The sequence below is a fragment of the Lissotriton vulgaris genome, chromosome 2_1 (assembly GCF_964263255.1).
Source record: "Lissotriton vulgaris chromosome 2_1, aLisVul1.2, whole genome shotgun sequence".
Lineage (NCBI taxonomy): Eukaryota > Metazoa > Chordata > Amphibia > Caudata > Salamandridae > Lissotriton > Lissotriton vulgaris.
The window spans coordinates 538,353,456-538,370,350 of record NC_141687.1 but is presented as its reverse complement, the minus strand read 5'-3'; the positions used below and the strand labels follow the sequence as shown (position 1 = coordinate 538,370,350).

At 43.2% G+C, this 16,895-nt stretch overlaps 1 protein-coding gene across 10 annotated transcripts in view; it reads right to left on the bottom strand.

The window, feature by feature from the left end:
- Positions 1 to 3,654: 3,654 nt before the first annotated feature.
- The window catches only part of ARMC8 (armadillo repeat containing 8), a 702,262-nt gene continuing 689,021 nt past the window's right edge, over positions 3,655 to 16,895 (bottom strand). For all 10 annotated transcript variants that reach the window (XM_086955494.1, XM_086955495.1, XM_086955496.1 and 7 more), the window contains exon 22: positions 3,655 to 4,342. In XM_086955494.1, coding sequence (XP_086811620.1) covers positions 4,309 to 4,342 — 34 coding nt within the window. In that variant the 3' untranslated portion in view covers positions 3,655 to 4,308. The remainder of the gene's footprint in view (positions 4,343 to 16,895) is intronic.

The window sequence follows — 16,895 nt, the reverse complement described above, 5'->3', positions numbered from 1 at the left end:
TTTGGCCTCCTATCGTGGAAAATTACAACTGAACTAGTTACATGTTTGTTATACCATTCTATTGGTAAGAATATTGTATTCTTTTCACATTCTTGATATACCGCTTTATATAAACATCTCAGAAACCTATGCATATACATTAGTTTCAAAAGCAAGTCATAATATGTTTTGTTTCTGTAAACAGGGAGGTATAGCCTGCCAAAACAATTCCTTGTCATGGAGTATATTAGACACATTTCAACTAAAGATATGTTTAAAGGTTAGTACAATTGCAAACAGTCCTTCTTTATAATCCAATCTAATGAATTGAGTCCAATGATATGATTGATAATCCTCCTACATTTTACACCATACATGTTTAAAAGTTAGCACAATTGCAAACAGTACTTCTTTATAATCCAATCTAATGAATTGAGTCCAATGATGTGATTGATAGTCAACCTACTTTTTATACCATACATATTCACAATCATGTTTAACTTGCTTGCATATGACTATTGCTAGACAATATATTTAGCCTACTTACTCATCGCAGGAAAGGACTAACACCACCAGCATACAACGCTTCCTTTCTATTTAGGTAAGCGGTTATTTTATAACAGCGACCCTGAAAAAATAAAAAATGGATATAGAATATGGGAGCATTTACTTACTTATTTAATTTGTATCTTTTGGTAGGATTCCGTCTAATATACTATTGTTCTGTGGTGTTGCCCTACCGATAAATAGACCCCAGACGAAAAGCGTATCAGAAATCCTTTGAGGGTAACATATCTATAAATATGTTCACCCCTTAAGAAGAAACAGAAATAGGGTGGTTATTAATGAAATTATATGCTTCACTTGTAGGGATGTGACAACGCTCTGGACCCAAATTACCCCACTGTATAAATACATTACAGGACACGATAAACGATTATATTAAGATGTGTGCAAGGTGAGCAGTTAGGTGTATTCTTTTCAGTAGAACGAAGTAATTTCCCCCCAAAAAAGTGTATTTAGATCATTTACAAGTGTTTTACCTTATCTCTTCAGAAAACCATAAATAATAAACCAAATTCGAAGCTGGATAACACAGCCCGGATACAGCCATTTTACAGCCTCAATATATGAGAATAATAGTAGTGTCCAAGGACAAGAATACTACTTTAGGTAAGAGAATAATAATTATGAGAATATACCTTAGGTTAGTAATTCAAGTAGGAGTTAAACTAGGTAAGAGAATAAGAAGTATGAGAATATGTTTTGGGTTAATAATTTAAGTAGTAGTTAGCTTAAAACGTGGTATCTATTTATAGCATCTTCCAAATTAATGTTAAGGAACCCAGTATTCCTTAAAATAATACTGATAGACATACTATATACCACTAGATGGAGAAATATATAAACTGTTAATATCCCCTTTTCTCTCTATCTATCTATTCTATCTACTCTTCTTTCTTTAATCCCTTTGTAATCATGAGTAAGTAGGCTAAATATATTGTCTAGCAATAGTCATATGCAAGCAAGTTAAACATGATTGTGAATATGTATGGTATAAAAAGTAGGTTGACTATCAATCACATCATTGGACTCAATTCATTAGATTGGATTATAAAGAAGTACTGTTTGCAATTGTGCTAACTTTTAAACATGTATGGTGTAAAATGTAGGAGGATTATCAATCATATCATTGGACTCAATTCATTAGATTGGATTATAAAGAAGGACTGTTTGCAATTGTACTAACCTTTAAACATATCTTTAGTTGAAATGTGTCTAATATACTCAATGACAAGGAATTGTTTTGGCAGGCTATACCTCCCTGTTTACAGAAACAAAACATATTATGACTTGCTTTTGAAACTAATGTATATGCATAGGTTTCTGAGATGTTTATATAAAGCGGTATATCAAGAATGTGAAAAGAATACAATATTCTTACCAATAGAATGGTATAACAAACATGTAACTAGTTCAGTTGTAATTTTCCACGATAGGAGGCCAAAAATATTAAAATATTGTTATGATCCTTTTTTACAGAATTTTGATGGTAAAAGTCCTGATGAAGGCATATTCTTTATGTCGAAACGCGTCGACCGGATGCCATCTAACCTCTTTTTAACCTCTTTTGTGAATACATATGTATCATTATATTGTTATTTTATCAATTTTGATCAATGCACTGAATTTTAATATTTCCTTTTAATCAAATTAAAAAATGTATTTTCTCTGAACTGAACTAGTTTGTTTGTTTAATCTATTGTGTAATTGCTTTAAGTGTATGCCTGGGAGTGTTATTTTTCATACAGTGTTTACCCTGTCCCAGGATATTGATCCGTATCAGGGGGTCCTTCTTACCAACAAGCTGCTGAAAATAAATAAATATATATCCTCCCAGTTATTGCACATTTCCAGCCTTGTGATGCACTCCGACAGACATGGTTCAAGAATTGATGGCACAAATGGACACTTCGACACACTCCTTTCCTGGCAATGGGGCCATGGCAGGCCTTGGGCTCGAGAAGCAGCCCTGGCAAACATGTTCAAACTAGCTAGCCTTCCCCCTTCCTCTCCTCACTATCTTTCCATCAATTGACTGTCTCTCCTACGGCCAAATATCTCTTCTCCCTCTCTGATTTTTTTCTCCACCTTCATTCGCTCTCTTTCTCGGTCTTGAAGCTGTCCTGAGCCTGCTCCAATTCAAAACCCGTCTCCTGTGTACTCCAGTCCACCGGGGAAAGGCCGGCTGGATTAAAAGACGAGTCCGGACCAGTATGAGGCTACATTGGATGCTTTCCGAAAGTCCATGAGGGAGCTCTAGGCAGCTTCTTGGTCTTGACCAGCATTTGCCCTGCCTACAATCATACAAACTGGCCATTTTTCCAAACTATCGGTAGTTCTGCAGCATTCCAAAGTCATGTTTTCTTAATAGGGTGGTAGACTTAGCCTATGAAGATAGTGCAGATCATAAAGTTTCACCTAACCTACCTAAGACTAGAAGAAACAGAAACACCAGCAATTTCAAACTTTAAGGAATTATACATCGATTTGCTATCAGCTTTCTGGATCGGGGAAGTGTTGCTTTCCGTTTGTGCTAAACGTTTACTAAGACCAAAAAATGGCAACAAATCGTTATGCGCACCACAGATGCCTCTTTTTTACTGGTTTTAATTAAAAAAGCAAATAATAAAGCACCTTCAACTCTGAAAAATAATCTATTTACAATAAGTTAATATGGATGCAGCGCATGTCTTATTTATAGGCAGTGGTATGGCCGGGAGTGAGTGATTCAGGGATTCATCCTCGCACCCGCACCTGACTCCACCATGATGCAGGCTAGACATACCCCTCGTCCTCCGTGTCACTTCATACGGCTAGTGGTGCCATGGGCCATGCTCAGGCACCTTTTTTGCATTCAAATGCTAGTCCAACAAATTCAGGAGACCCACACTGCCAGTCACTAATGGCACTGTAGATAGTGCCCGATAACGCAACTTCAATAGGCTGCGTTGACCATGGCCATGTCACAGTAACAGTACTCACTCAGGCAGTGACGAAATTTACCATTCAATTACGGTGTCCAAGAAACGCAGGTTGTGCATATTTTTAGGTGATACATCTCATCGTCCTCTTCTCTATCCTCCTAAAAATAGATGTACGTCTATCTTACGCTGAGATTCAGAAATGCATATATTTTACTTACAAACATTCATTTAACAAAAAAAATTGAACATAAAATATAAAGGCTCTTAAACACCGTCTCTGGTTACTCGTCGCATGTGTTTCTTTTTAAATAACATTTCAATTAGAATGTAAATCTATGTCCATAAAGTATTCACGCAGCAGGCAAATGTGCAACCCTGGAAAATCTGTAGAAAAGGATTTCCTTTCTCTCACACATTCTCGCTCACACGCACAAAATTAAAAAAGGAAAAATGAAAATATATATATATATTTCTGAGGTATCCAGCCACCCACACTGTAGCAAAAAGCAGAGAATCCATAGACCTAAAATGAAAAGTGAGGATTGCTCTTCTTACTTAAAGTCCAGGTAGCTCAGAAAAAAACACCAATGTCCTTTAATCAAAAAGTACTACCACCCCAAAAAAGTTCTCGAATGCGTCGGAGGCTGGCGGTGTTTCTCCTGAATTTCATTTGCAAAGTAGCCTCCTCCTCCTTCCCAATGCCTGCGAGAGATCTGCAGTCCAAGGTGACTTGTGCAAACATAAGAAACCAGCCGAGGTACTCCTTCACGTTAATCCTCGGAACACGGATCGGCGGAGGGAAGGACGACGCGGAGCTGCCTGGAGGTTCCATCCTTTACCATCATGCAAGGTACTGTTGCAGTGCTGTTTTTGCCCTGAAAGTACAATCTCTGTTATTTGTGTGGTTATGGCATTTATTTATTATTCTAAAACGCTGCAAGCACTGAAACGTCAGCTGGTTACAACAGGGTATCACAGACAAATCAACTATCTTTTCAAAAGTACAGGCCAAAATGTTTTTCTAAACTTAGGTTAACACTTACATGTAAAAATGTTACTTAAGTATAAATTCCCCTTAGGGATTGAGCTTATTATAGGAATTTTTCCAGCTTTAGAAATCCTCCACCCAGGCAAGCAACTTATAAAACAGTTTGCTTTACATTCTCCTGGCACTGTTATGACCTTTCACAAGGTAATGCCAGTGCAGGATAACCATGGGCAGAGAAGTGGACAGGGATGTGAAAGAGAGACACGTCCTCCAAGATCATCTCTGCCCGGTCCATGGTAACAAAACCACAGAATGGAACACAACTCAAGAAGGCTCTGGACACAAATGAGACTGTGCAGAAAAGTAGGATCCAGCAGAGCAAACTCAAAAACTCGTGGACACTCAAAATCTTTACAATTACTGTTATCTCCTTAAGTACATTTCTTTTTTATGAATACATAATCTTTCTGCAGATTCTTCATATGAACCTTATCCACAAGGTTTAGACTAGAACGTTTCTGAAGCAATGGTGATTCAATGCCACCAGGTGAACTTTGTAGCTAAATGGATGAATTAGCGAAGACTCCAGGGATCAGTGATGCATATGTAGGAAGAGACTACAAAGACCTGCAACATCCATTCTGCCTGTGTACGCACCTCCCAGAGGCTAGAACTGAAAGGAAAGAGCATCTAGAAAAAGAAACATTTGTATTCAAAACACTGGGAACAGAATAGTTATCACACTTAGAGGAAGGAAGGTGTGAGGATGAGCAATCTGCAAGATGATTACATATCCACCAGACAGAACCTTACAGAAATTAAGCAATTTATCTTTCTTTTTGCCAGCATATTTGTAATATGATCCATTCCCAAGCAACCTCAAACAAGGAAGTAAGTCTCAGCTTCTAAGATTTTAAATTCTGCAGTGCAAAGTTCTGAAACTTTACATTAAAATTCCTCAAAGGCGTGGAAAGATGATCAAATAGCATTTGGACAACCCAATAAATGCATATGCTCACACTCCAGCCCTCAGGAATGTCACCAATCCACATCTCCTGTCGGGGGGTCGCAGGCCTTACCGCCAACTTGCTTTCAGGCCCGGTTTTCTAAATGCAGTCGGAAGGCTTTCATGTCATGTACCACCCACAGGCACACACATGCATCCAGGCATGCATATATAAGTATCACATGCTGTCCAGTGCTACACACAATCCATGCAGGCCAAGGATGAGTTAAGTATAGTATTTTAATATTGTTGGAAATATGGTAGGTTGCATCACAGTCAATATTATTAAGCTTTGAAGTTCTGCAGGAAGTAAAAAGAGATTCACTAAAATCAATCAGAGGTTTACTACTGAATATAGAGTGCTTTAACTTAACAGAGATTAAGGTACACACAAATCAAGCATTGGCCTAGCCAATAGGTCTCGCCTTTGGGACCTTATAAGTGTTAAGTTATGCAGTACAATATCCTTGGTGCAACAAAATTAACTGTTGCATGGTTAAACATGTATAAGGTCCCAAAGGCAGCAGTGGGATGAAGGGATATTAAACTTGGTTAAAAAAAAAAATTCTACCTTACATTTTTTTTAATGAAAAAAAAAGGTGGTCATGTGGGATTGTGGACCCACCATAGATGTGCAAATGTTATAAGATTTCTGACTTGTATCTCAAATATGCTGAATATTTGTGATTTATACAGAATAATTTGTTTAAGACTAGTAATTAATGTAGAAAGAGATAGGAAGTGATAGAACAAGATTAGAGTCAGACTATTTGAATTTGTAATAGGTTGGGTGGTCTTCATCGCGCTGGTGGTGTGCTGGTCCTATTATGCTTACGTGCTGGAGCTTTGCATATTACATGTTGCGTGCCGCTCGTGTTAGGAGCTGGACTTTGGTGGTGTTTGTGCAGCAAGGAGACTCTGGGACAAAGACCGGCGGGACTGCGAGGACTAGCAGCCCGCCCGGCGACGCTGCATGCTCTTCCCGCCCCCCCCCCCATGTAGGTGTACTACATAGCCCCTCACGGCCACCGCTCCGCAGGAGCCGCTCGTGTTAGGCGCTGGACTTTGGTGGTGGTTGTGAAGCAAGGAGACTCTGGGGCAAAGACCGGCGGGACAGCGAGGACCAGCAGCTCGCTCGGCGACGCTGCATGCTCTTCCCACCCCTCCCCTGCTGCTCTACATTGGTGGCCTTCTCCCCCGATTTGCGTGACGCGCGCGGGCGGCGCCGGGCGAAACCCGGGCCAAGGGCGGGCCCGTTCTAGCCCATTACAGACCGAGTAAGACCGGACCAGGCCACCCCTCTTGGTGTTTTGCGCCAGTGCCCAACAGGCACTTACTCATTCCTGAGCGGTGGACCATTGTGGAGTGAGGACTAGGACAGCCCGGGAAACCAGGAGTAAAGCCACGGCGTCGAGCACCATGGTGGCAGGTACTTTGGAGAACTTTCTGCTCAGAGCAAATTCACTTGTGACTAACGAACTAACTATCCTAGAAAGATGGCTCTCCCAGGGAATTGAAAGTGTTAGAAGATCCTCACTGGGCTTAATAGCCAATGCCAAAACCCCTGAAAAGGTTGGGGATTCCCCTACTGCCCTCCTAGATAGTATTGATCAAACAATTATAACTGTACTCCAAGAACTTAGGTGCAGCCCCGTAATGCATAGAGAATCCCTTCCGGTTATTCCTGAGGTTATTCCTGTGCCACCAATAGAACACAGTGTGTCATCCTGTGGTGGGCACGATTCTAATACTCCCCAGTCACGAGGAATCAGGGAAGGGGCTGTCCCAAAAAGGAAACGAGGGGTGCAGGTTAGGGGTGGAAAAAAGGCTAAACTAGACAAAGGTCTCACTAACTCTGAGACCAAAGGTCCCACAGCACTTAAGGTGGTCCCTTCAGCTAATAATGGTATTAGTAACCTACCCCCCCAAACCCTGCCTGTGGTGCAGCCCTCCGCATTCAGATTTGGGCATCTAGCTAATGATGGGGGTGATCAGCTCATTCACTCCCTTGGAAATATTTTGAAAACTTTGCTTGACCCCCAGGTTACTAGACTTGATCGCATTGATCTTAGGTTACGAACAATAGAAACGGCCACGGGGCATGATGGACCATCTGAAATCTTTGGAAAGTACACAGAGGGCCCATGATGCTAATGGGGGGGGGGCGCTTTTTCACCCAACCTCCCCATTTCAGTAACCTTTCCGGCCCAAGTAATCCCCCCGATCCAAGTACATAACACCGGGTCTGCTGTATTAGTTAATTCTAATAGGTTGGTCAGAAAGAGTACGGTGAATGTTGAGCGGTCTAATGCTGATGACAATAGAGTGAGGCTGAAAAAGGTAGTTAATTTACCCCCTGAGGCTGCTCCCTACGGAGTGGTTTTAACCGGAGTTCCCGAGCTTAGCAACCCAGCAGTAGAACCTTTTGTGTCTTTGAAAAACAAAGTAGCTAACTGGCTGAACACTCACAGACCCCTTCCTCCTCATATCTCAAGTGAATTGTTAATGGTTAGAAGGGTTTCGTGGGTGGGATACAGTAACAAAAAAATCAAGGGCGATTGTATCCTGGTAAACTTTAGGAACCCCGGGATTGTATCGCATATCTGCAACTGGCCGGGCAGCATGGCAGATTCTGCAATTCAGGCACTCCCATTGTCATTCTTTTACCCACCTGCTAATATTCAACCTGAATGTGGGCTGGAGGAGGGTTGGACAAGGGTAGGACCTAGGGGACACAACAGAGGGTTCAGAACAAATCTATATGAGCCCTCTGGGCCCATCGGCTACTCTCATATCAACAGGTATAGCTGCCTGGACCAGGTAGACTGACTACATCATGAAGCTGGTTCTGGGGGCCGAGATGGGCGGACGGGTGCCCTGAATCAGTGTAGCCGTCAGGAAGCAGGAAGTGTCCGGATTAACCACCTTGCGATCCCGGTGGTTGTTTCTTCTGGCCCTACTATCGATAGTCAGGCTACGGGGCAAGCAACCTTGCACAATGGGTCTACGTTTTCCACCGTTGTAGAACCCATCTTGCGAATCCAAGGTCCTCCATCTGATCCTTTACCATTAAAAATTCTCTCTTGGAATGTGGCAGGTCTTTGTAACAATATGGCATGCCCTGAGTGGTTTTTTTTTATAGATACGAACAATGTATGTCTCTTCCAGGAAACCTGGGCGAGGGAAGAACAATTTCGATCTGGTTTTGCATCATACTCAGTCCTCAGTCCCTGCAAGGTGGGGGGGAAAGGACAGACCGTCGGGGGGGGGGGGGGTTAACAATCTGGCTGGGAGTCCACTTGGGCTGTAGCGCCAGGGTTATGGATAATGCAACGGAGGGTGTCCAATGTCTGGTTCTAGAGTGGCAGAATGGCTCTAGACTCGCTCTGGTCAATATTTACTCTAGACCTGTGAGCATTACATCTGAGTCCAAAACCATCGAAGAGCTCTCCGCCTTCCTAAATGAGATCCCTAAGGGAATTACATTCGTGATAGGGGAAGACCTCATTTCTAATTTTGAGCCACTTGCGGGCCTGTTGGATGGTGCAAACCAGGAGGAGGATGACCATTGAAAAATTCCTCAAGTGGTGGGTTCCCCTGCAAGGTCGTGGGCACCATTGGCCATACAAATTATGACCCTGACATTGAACCACTCAATCAAGGCCTGCAATGGCCGTGTAAAATCGGATATCCCTTCAAGGTGCACTTTTAATAAACCTGGGCAGGAGTCATGCCTGGATTATATCTTTGTTGAGAGCTGCACTTGGCTCAAGGTCCTTGATTTTAGGGTGGTACCTAGGGGAGAAAGTGATCACAATGCGCTGATCCTAGACTTTCTATCCCCTTGTATCTCCAAAGATAGCCCCATCACAGAGTGCGGACTAGTTAATAGGGTGCTTTTATCAAACAACAGGAGTAGGGTTAGATGGGATAAATTGGTCACTCACCCAGACCTAGTGGTGGAGCTATATGCTCGGGTAATTCCAGTATTGGAAGCCGCTGACGCCCTGAAGCTGCAGTACCCCCCGCCTGAAGCATATATAAGGCTAGGTGATCTTAACAAGGAACTAGCCAATTCTCTAGCAGAGATTCTAAATCCCCCAGGCTCTAGAGGGAGAAGCGCAGGTAACAAACCCACCAGGTACAATAAGGCCTGCAGATTGGCGAAAACCGAATTCCTCGAGGCCCTGAAACAAAACAATAATAGGGAACTTATAAAACAAAGGAGGATAGTATATCAGCAGTTAATTCACCACGCCAAGGTTGAGTGGGGGAATGAGAATTGGGAAAACTTAACATCTGCATTGTCAATAAGAGACGCCCGGAAATCTTGGCTAATTGTGAGCACGGGGTCGGCTGACCCCGTTTCGGCAGTAGCACCAAACATCGCTCCGGAAGTGTGGGAAGAACACTTTCATACCTTGTATCAGGGGGACAACTCTACTGAGGACCAGGTCCAAGAGGGATCAGTTCATAGTTTTACGGCTGATACGACCGAGGTTGACTTTACTGAGGGAGAAGTCATGGCTGCCATTTCCAAACTTCCTTCTGGTAAGGCCCCAGGGCTGGATAAAGTAGCTGGAGATCTTTTCAAACACGAACCCAGGGTTTGGGCCCCCTATTTAATGGTTATTTTCAATGCAATCTTGGGGGGCATGGCGGTCCCAAGTACTTGGCTGGGAGCAGAGATAGTCCCAACCTTCAGAAGGGCTCACCTCTGCTCCCAGCCAACTACAGGCCAATCAGCCTCATTGACGTGTCGCAAAAGCTCTTCACAAGGTTGATTCTAGACCGCCTTTTAGATTGGATAGAGGAATTTGACATCTTAAGCCCTTATCAAGCCGGGTTCAGAAAGAATGTATCTACCACGGACCAGATTTTTCGATTAACCATGCTTTTCTGGAAAACTTAAGATTGAGAGAGGCTCACTATACACTGTCTTTGTGGATCTTCGTGCGGCCTTCGATCTTGTCCCTCGCCAGAAACTGTGGAGTGTCCTTTCGGAAATGGGTATTCCTCCCCCTCTTCTGAAAATAATAATTCGACTCCACGCTGAGAATTTCGCACCGGTCAGGTGTGGGAAAGATGGTTCTTTGTCAGCTAGATTCCCCGTTGGGAGAGGGGGTAAGACAGGGGTGCGTCTTGGCGCCCACCCTGTTTTGCCTCTACGTCAACGGGGTAATCGCCCATCTGAATGCGGTCCCTAATAGCGACGCTTCAAAGCTTTCTGGGTCTGGGATCTCTGCGATCATGTTCACAGACGATACCCTATTACTCTCTAAGACGCCTATGGAGATCCAGCGAGTTCTGGACGGCTTTGTGTCTTTCTGTCGGGATCGGGGGTTAGAAATAAATACCCTGAAAACGACATTTATGATTTTTAACCCCCGCTAACAACACTCCCGAGCCCTGCGAGAGGTGGAGTCCGCCTTGAAAGAGTCCAGACGTTCGAGTATCTGGGTCTCACCCTTAATGAAAGTATGACCTGGGTACAACACCAAATAAAATCCCAACTAAGGCTCTCTCAAAAAGCGGGAGGCATTCTCAAGCTCTTAAATAAATCCTCTGTAAAACCAATTGGCCCACTTCTGGAAATTTATAAATTGCAGGCACGTGGGGCGGTAATCTATGGTGGCGAACTGTGGGGGCCCACGATCGCCGTCACGGAGAACACATTTTTAAGACAGTTGGTATCACTGCCCCCTAGCACACCACTACTGCCCCTCAGGCTTGACCTGGGCCGTAGACCTATAAATGAGGAAGTTGGCCTCAAACCCTTAACTTTCTGGAGGCGACTCTGGGTAACCCCAGAGCTCAAGAATTATAGGCAAGAGCTTTCAGAGGTCCTAAGTCTTCCGAAGGCGCGGAAACTCCCTTGGCTGAAATACGTAAGAGAGGAATTTGAGAGATTAGGCCTCTCGCCCATGTGGTCCAACCCGGAGCATGCCTACAGAAATATATTGAGCAAGTACCTGGTCAATTTATACCATGAAAGTAATTTAACTGCTTCCCTAACGAATGCCCAAACTGGTACTCAGTCCGGTACGTTTTTAATGATTAAAGATTTTTATAAATTTGAGTCTGTCTTCGACGATGTCAGTCCAGCTGCTTTTAGGAAGTTGTATCTCCAATGGAGACACGGCTCTTTGCCAATCAGAGCTCTTACGAGCAAGTGGTGCCTACCTACTACTAGAAATTGTCCTGCTTGTACCTCGGAGCTGGAAAATGAATTGCATGTTGTCTTTTTTTGCCCTGTTTACCAGAAACCTAGAAAGAAGTGGATTATTCCCATTTGTAAAAATTTGAGGATTAGGCATTGTTCCCAAGCTTATAGAATACTTAAAACTGATCTTTCGCCGCTAATTGTTTTTGTTGTAACTACATTTTTAGCCGCAATGTCGAACATTAGAAGGAAATATGTGAATATTGTTTGAAAATTAGGATCTAGTAGATATATCTGTATAGTTGCCAGGGAGCTTGATCCTTAACTCCAGATGGGCAGGGCTATTAGTCGATCATGCATCTATCCATGTTTACTGTCATGCACTTTGCGGTGATGAATTAGCTCCTAGGATACGCGATGATTGTAGTTTTTACTGTTTTTAGACGCAATGTATCAATTTTTAATTGTTTAACTTAATGTGATTTCTTTTATGACAACATTGTCGAAATAAAGATGAAATGAATTAATGATTGGTTCTTAAGTCCATTGTGCCTTTTGTAAGATTGTGAGTCAAACCTTAGTACAGACAGAAAACCTTATGCATGAAAAAAACAGATAGCCGGGGATTAAATATGTAGAAATTGAAAGATCTAAATACAGAAAGGATAGATACATTGAGTATAAGGAGTTCTGTAGTGAAAGACAGAGGGTGTGAGGTATAGGAAAGGGAAGGAAGAAGCAGAAAGTTAAATAGAGAGAACTCAATACAAATTTGCTGAAAAAGATAAGTAGATACAAACATATTGGTAGGTACAGAAAGTGATAGCTGGATACAGAAAGAGATGATAGATGTATAACAGCAGATGGATGTAAAAAAAGAGATAAAGAAAGAAGAAGATAATTAGGGAGACTGATCAGCATAGAAATAAAATGAAACCGAGGCATGGAAATAGACTTGTTAGGCCAATAGGGGATATTCTGGTAAAGGGATAATGGAGTTTGACAGTGATTTATCTTAGGAACTTCAAACAACATAGCCAAACACGCATTATTCACAACCACATTTTGGGCTGAAGCATTAATTTGATTTATATTCTAAATAATACATTCAGAAAATATCTACGAAGTCGTCAACTCAATAAATAGAAACACTCAGGATTGAAATAATCCATGGACCAATCTGCCTATTATGCTATTACAGATGCAAGTGGGAATTTGAGGCAAAAATGTATGCATTAGTTTTACAGATGTTTTTAATTCAATGTGCAAGTTAAATACCTATGCTCCATTTATAACTAGGTATATTCTCAAGGTGAATATTAAAAACTGTTGGAATTTTATAATGCTACTTCCTATTGATAAAAAAAACTTCCTTCTGCATATTGTCCCTAGTCTGGTCTCTTGGCAATGTTTACATATTTCAAAGACCAATGGCTCTCGGGGTGTCTCCAACAAGCTGTCATACACCTGAATATTCCGTTAGAGTGTTTTTCGGAAGGAAAAAAGTCTATCCACAATCTTTGTCGGTGAGTTAATTGCAGACAGGCAATTACATCTGCTGCTATTTACATTTCATGTTTTTTAAAAACATTTAGAATGTTATTGCAGGAAGTATCTACACAACAGAATAAAACGAAAACAAGCATTGTGCAGTCATAGAAACAATAAAGGGAATTCAGTCTAGGTCTACTGCAGTTAGTCCTGGTTATTCCCACTCCTTTCTGGGCCATTCTCAGTTCACGCCCACTCCCAACAGAGCTTGCTCTCTAGAAACTCGCTATTTGCACTGATTTGAATCATTGGTTCATATCGCCCTTTTTTGTCAGCAGCCCACATTTATTCAGTTACTCATGCAACCACAGATGCATCCATTTTACTATCACTGATGACGTACTACACTTCAGAAGCCCACTCAGCAATGGCAAACACTCCATTCCTTGCTATGCTATTCTTTGATTCAGCAGTAGATACATATAGTGGAATAATCAAAAATGGTAATAACCTGCGTTTTCTCTATTGCAGTAATAAACTGGCTCTTAAAGATACATTCTGCTCTAATTTATAGTTAGTGTCACATCTATCACACAATTGCTTACAAAGCTGCTTAAAATAAATATATCTATCGCATTGTGTGTTGTGCTCTCTACATCGAGGTATTTGTGAGATTTGAATGCTTTCCTAATACAATGGATTACAATGTATTTGTTTCATATTCACAAGTCTAAGCCCAGATAGACCTTCTCCTCACTCTGGCTAGTGTGCCGCATGGATCGTTCGCACCGAGGCTTTTACCTGCGTCTACTGTGCACGCCGCACAGGGATATCTTGCAAGATGACACAGGCCCTACAGGCACCTGATCGGGTTTCATAGTCTGTCTCACATCTGGTTTGCTCCTTACGTCATGAAAACCATAAGAGCTTTCTGAAGTGGCTGATCAACAAACAGTGACGCACCACATCCTAAATAAATGAACAAGCCCTGTGTGTGCGCGAGCGCGCGCTGAAAAAAAAAAAAGCTTTACCGAAGGTAAGTAACTAGTTCCTCTGATGGATACATCAGTCTGTGGATTCCTCATCTTATGAATAGAATCCCACAGAAGTCCAACCCCCGGAGGAGGGTATCCAGCCTTCTATACCAAAAAGTCTTGTAAAACAGCGCGCAAAATGGCTGTCCATCCTCACCTAGGATTCGAAGCAGTAATGCTTCGCGAAAGTGTGAAGGGAGGCCCAAGTTGCGGCTTTACAGGTGTCCAAAACAGGAACACCCCTGGACAAGGCAGAAGTAGACAATTTAGCCCTGGTGGAATGAGCTCTAATGCCTACAGGAGGCTACTTACCAGCCAGGGAGTAGCATATCTTGATGCACAAGATGATCCATCTCAATAAAGTGCGTTTGTGCACTGCCTTGCCCTTCATACGACCAGCATATCCAACAAAGAGCTGATAATCGTGACAGAAGTCTTTTGTTCTATTCAAATAGAAGCTAATCGCCCTCTCTGGATCCAAACAAAGAAGCCTCTCCTCCTCCTTGGAAGGATGAGGAGGATAGAAAATAGGATGGGTAATGGACAGTCCTAGATGGAAGGGAGGTAATACCTTAGGCAGAAAAGCAGCCCTGGTCCTGAGTAGCATCCTTTCAGCATGTATGGTCAGAAAAGGAGGCTTTGAACTCAAAGCCTGGAGCTCACTCACCCTCCTAGCCGAAGTGATAGGAACTAGAAAGACCGTTTTAAATGTCAGTAGTCTCAAAGGACAACTATGCATAGGTTCGAACGTGAAACCCATTAAAAAAGTTAACACCAGATATAAATCCCACTGGGGCATAATAAAAGGAGTTGGCGGAAACACGTTAGTATGCCCCTTAATGAACCTCAAGACTATAGGAGACTTAAAAAGAGAAGGCTAATCAGGTAAACAAAGTAATGCCGCAAGTATCCTTTAACAGTGGCCACAGCACAACACTGCTGAGCCAAATGAAGTGAAAAACAAAGAACATCAGAAAGATGCGCTTTCAGAGGATAAATAGATTTCTTTCCACACCATCTAACAAATTTCGACCACCTGTAGGAGTAGATAGACTTGGCCGATAAAATAACATCCACCACGTGAGGCGGGAGAGAACAAGAATTCAGGTTACCCCATTCAATCTCCAGGCATGAAGATCAGGGAGTAGAACCTGCCCCTCCATCTGAGAGAGGATTTCTGCCCTGAGAGGGAGACGGAGCGGAGGGTGCGACGAGAGGTGAAGAAGGTCCGTGTACCACACCCTTCTTTGCCAATCAGGAGCAATAAATATAACTTGGGCCCTGTCTTGGCGAATCTTCCTCAGAACCCGAGGAATCAAGGGTATGGGAGGAAACACGTAAAGGAGTTGCGAGCTCCAACTCAACTGAAACGCGTCCCCCAATGCTCTCTGCCTCGGAAACTGGAGACTGCAGAATGACAGGCGATGCGTGTTCTCCAGAGAGGCAAATAGTTCCACCCAAGGAGTTCCTCACGTCTGGAAGATGTGTCGAACTACCTCCGGATGAAGCCTCCACTCATGGTCGGCGGAGAACTGTCGACTGACACTGTCCGCACGCACGTTCAGCACCCCGGCCAGATAATTTGCCATCAAGCAAATCTGTTGGTCCTAAGCCCAGGACCAGAGATACGCCGCCTCTTTGCAGAGATAGTACGACCCTACTCCTCCCTGCTTGTTGACGTACCACATCGCAGCAGTGTTGTCTGTTAGGACTTGAACCGACTGACCGCGAAGGGAAGGGAGAAAGGCCTTGAGCGCCAAACGTATCGCCCGCAATTCCAGAAGGTTGATGTGAAGCAACCTTTCCTCTGGAGACCAAAGACCCTTGATCTTCAGATCCCCCAGATGAGGACCCCACCCTAGGGTAGAGGCATCTGTTATCACTGTGGCCACCGAAGGAGGAAGATGGAAGGGTTTCCCTTGAGACAGATAGCCCTCCACCATCCACAAAGACAGATCCGCTGCAGCTTCTCTGGAGATCCTTGTAGACTTCCTGAGATCTCCGTTGTGCTGATACCACTGCCTTTGGAGACACCACTGGAGCGCCCTCATATGCCAGCATGCATGGTTGACCAATAGGATGCAGGAAGCGAACAGATCGAGCAGGCGAAGGACCTTCAGAACTGGAACAACCGCTCCATTGTAAAACAGAGGAATAATTTCCTGAAAGTCGAGAATTTTTTGCTGAGGCGGGAAAGCCCGACACACAATGGTATCCAGTACTGCCCCTATGAACAGGTTGCGCTGTGAGGGCACCAGGTGAGACTTGAGTACATTTATCGAAAAACCCAATTTGTACAAATGCTGGGCTATAACCTGCAGATGATGACACACCATCCCTGGCGATTCTGCTTTCAACAGCCAATCGTCCAGGTTGGGGAAAAAAGGAATCCCTGACCTCCTGAGATGGGCAGCCACCACTGCCATCACCTTGGTGAAGACTTGAGGTGCGGTAGGAAGACCAAATGGAAGTACCGCGAATTGGTAATGTTGCGACCCAACCGTAAAACTGAGATACTTCCTGTGCAACTTCAGGATTGGGATATAAAAATACGCATCCTGTATGTCGATGGACACCATCCAATCCTCTAGTTGCAGCGCCTAAAGAACCTGCGCCAGGGTGAGCACCTTGAACCTCTCCTGCTTGAGAAACAGATTCAAGTTTCTGAGGTCCAGGATAGGACGTAACCTGCCATCCTTCTTGGGAATCAGGAAATACATAGAGTAGCAACCCTGACCCCTCTCCT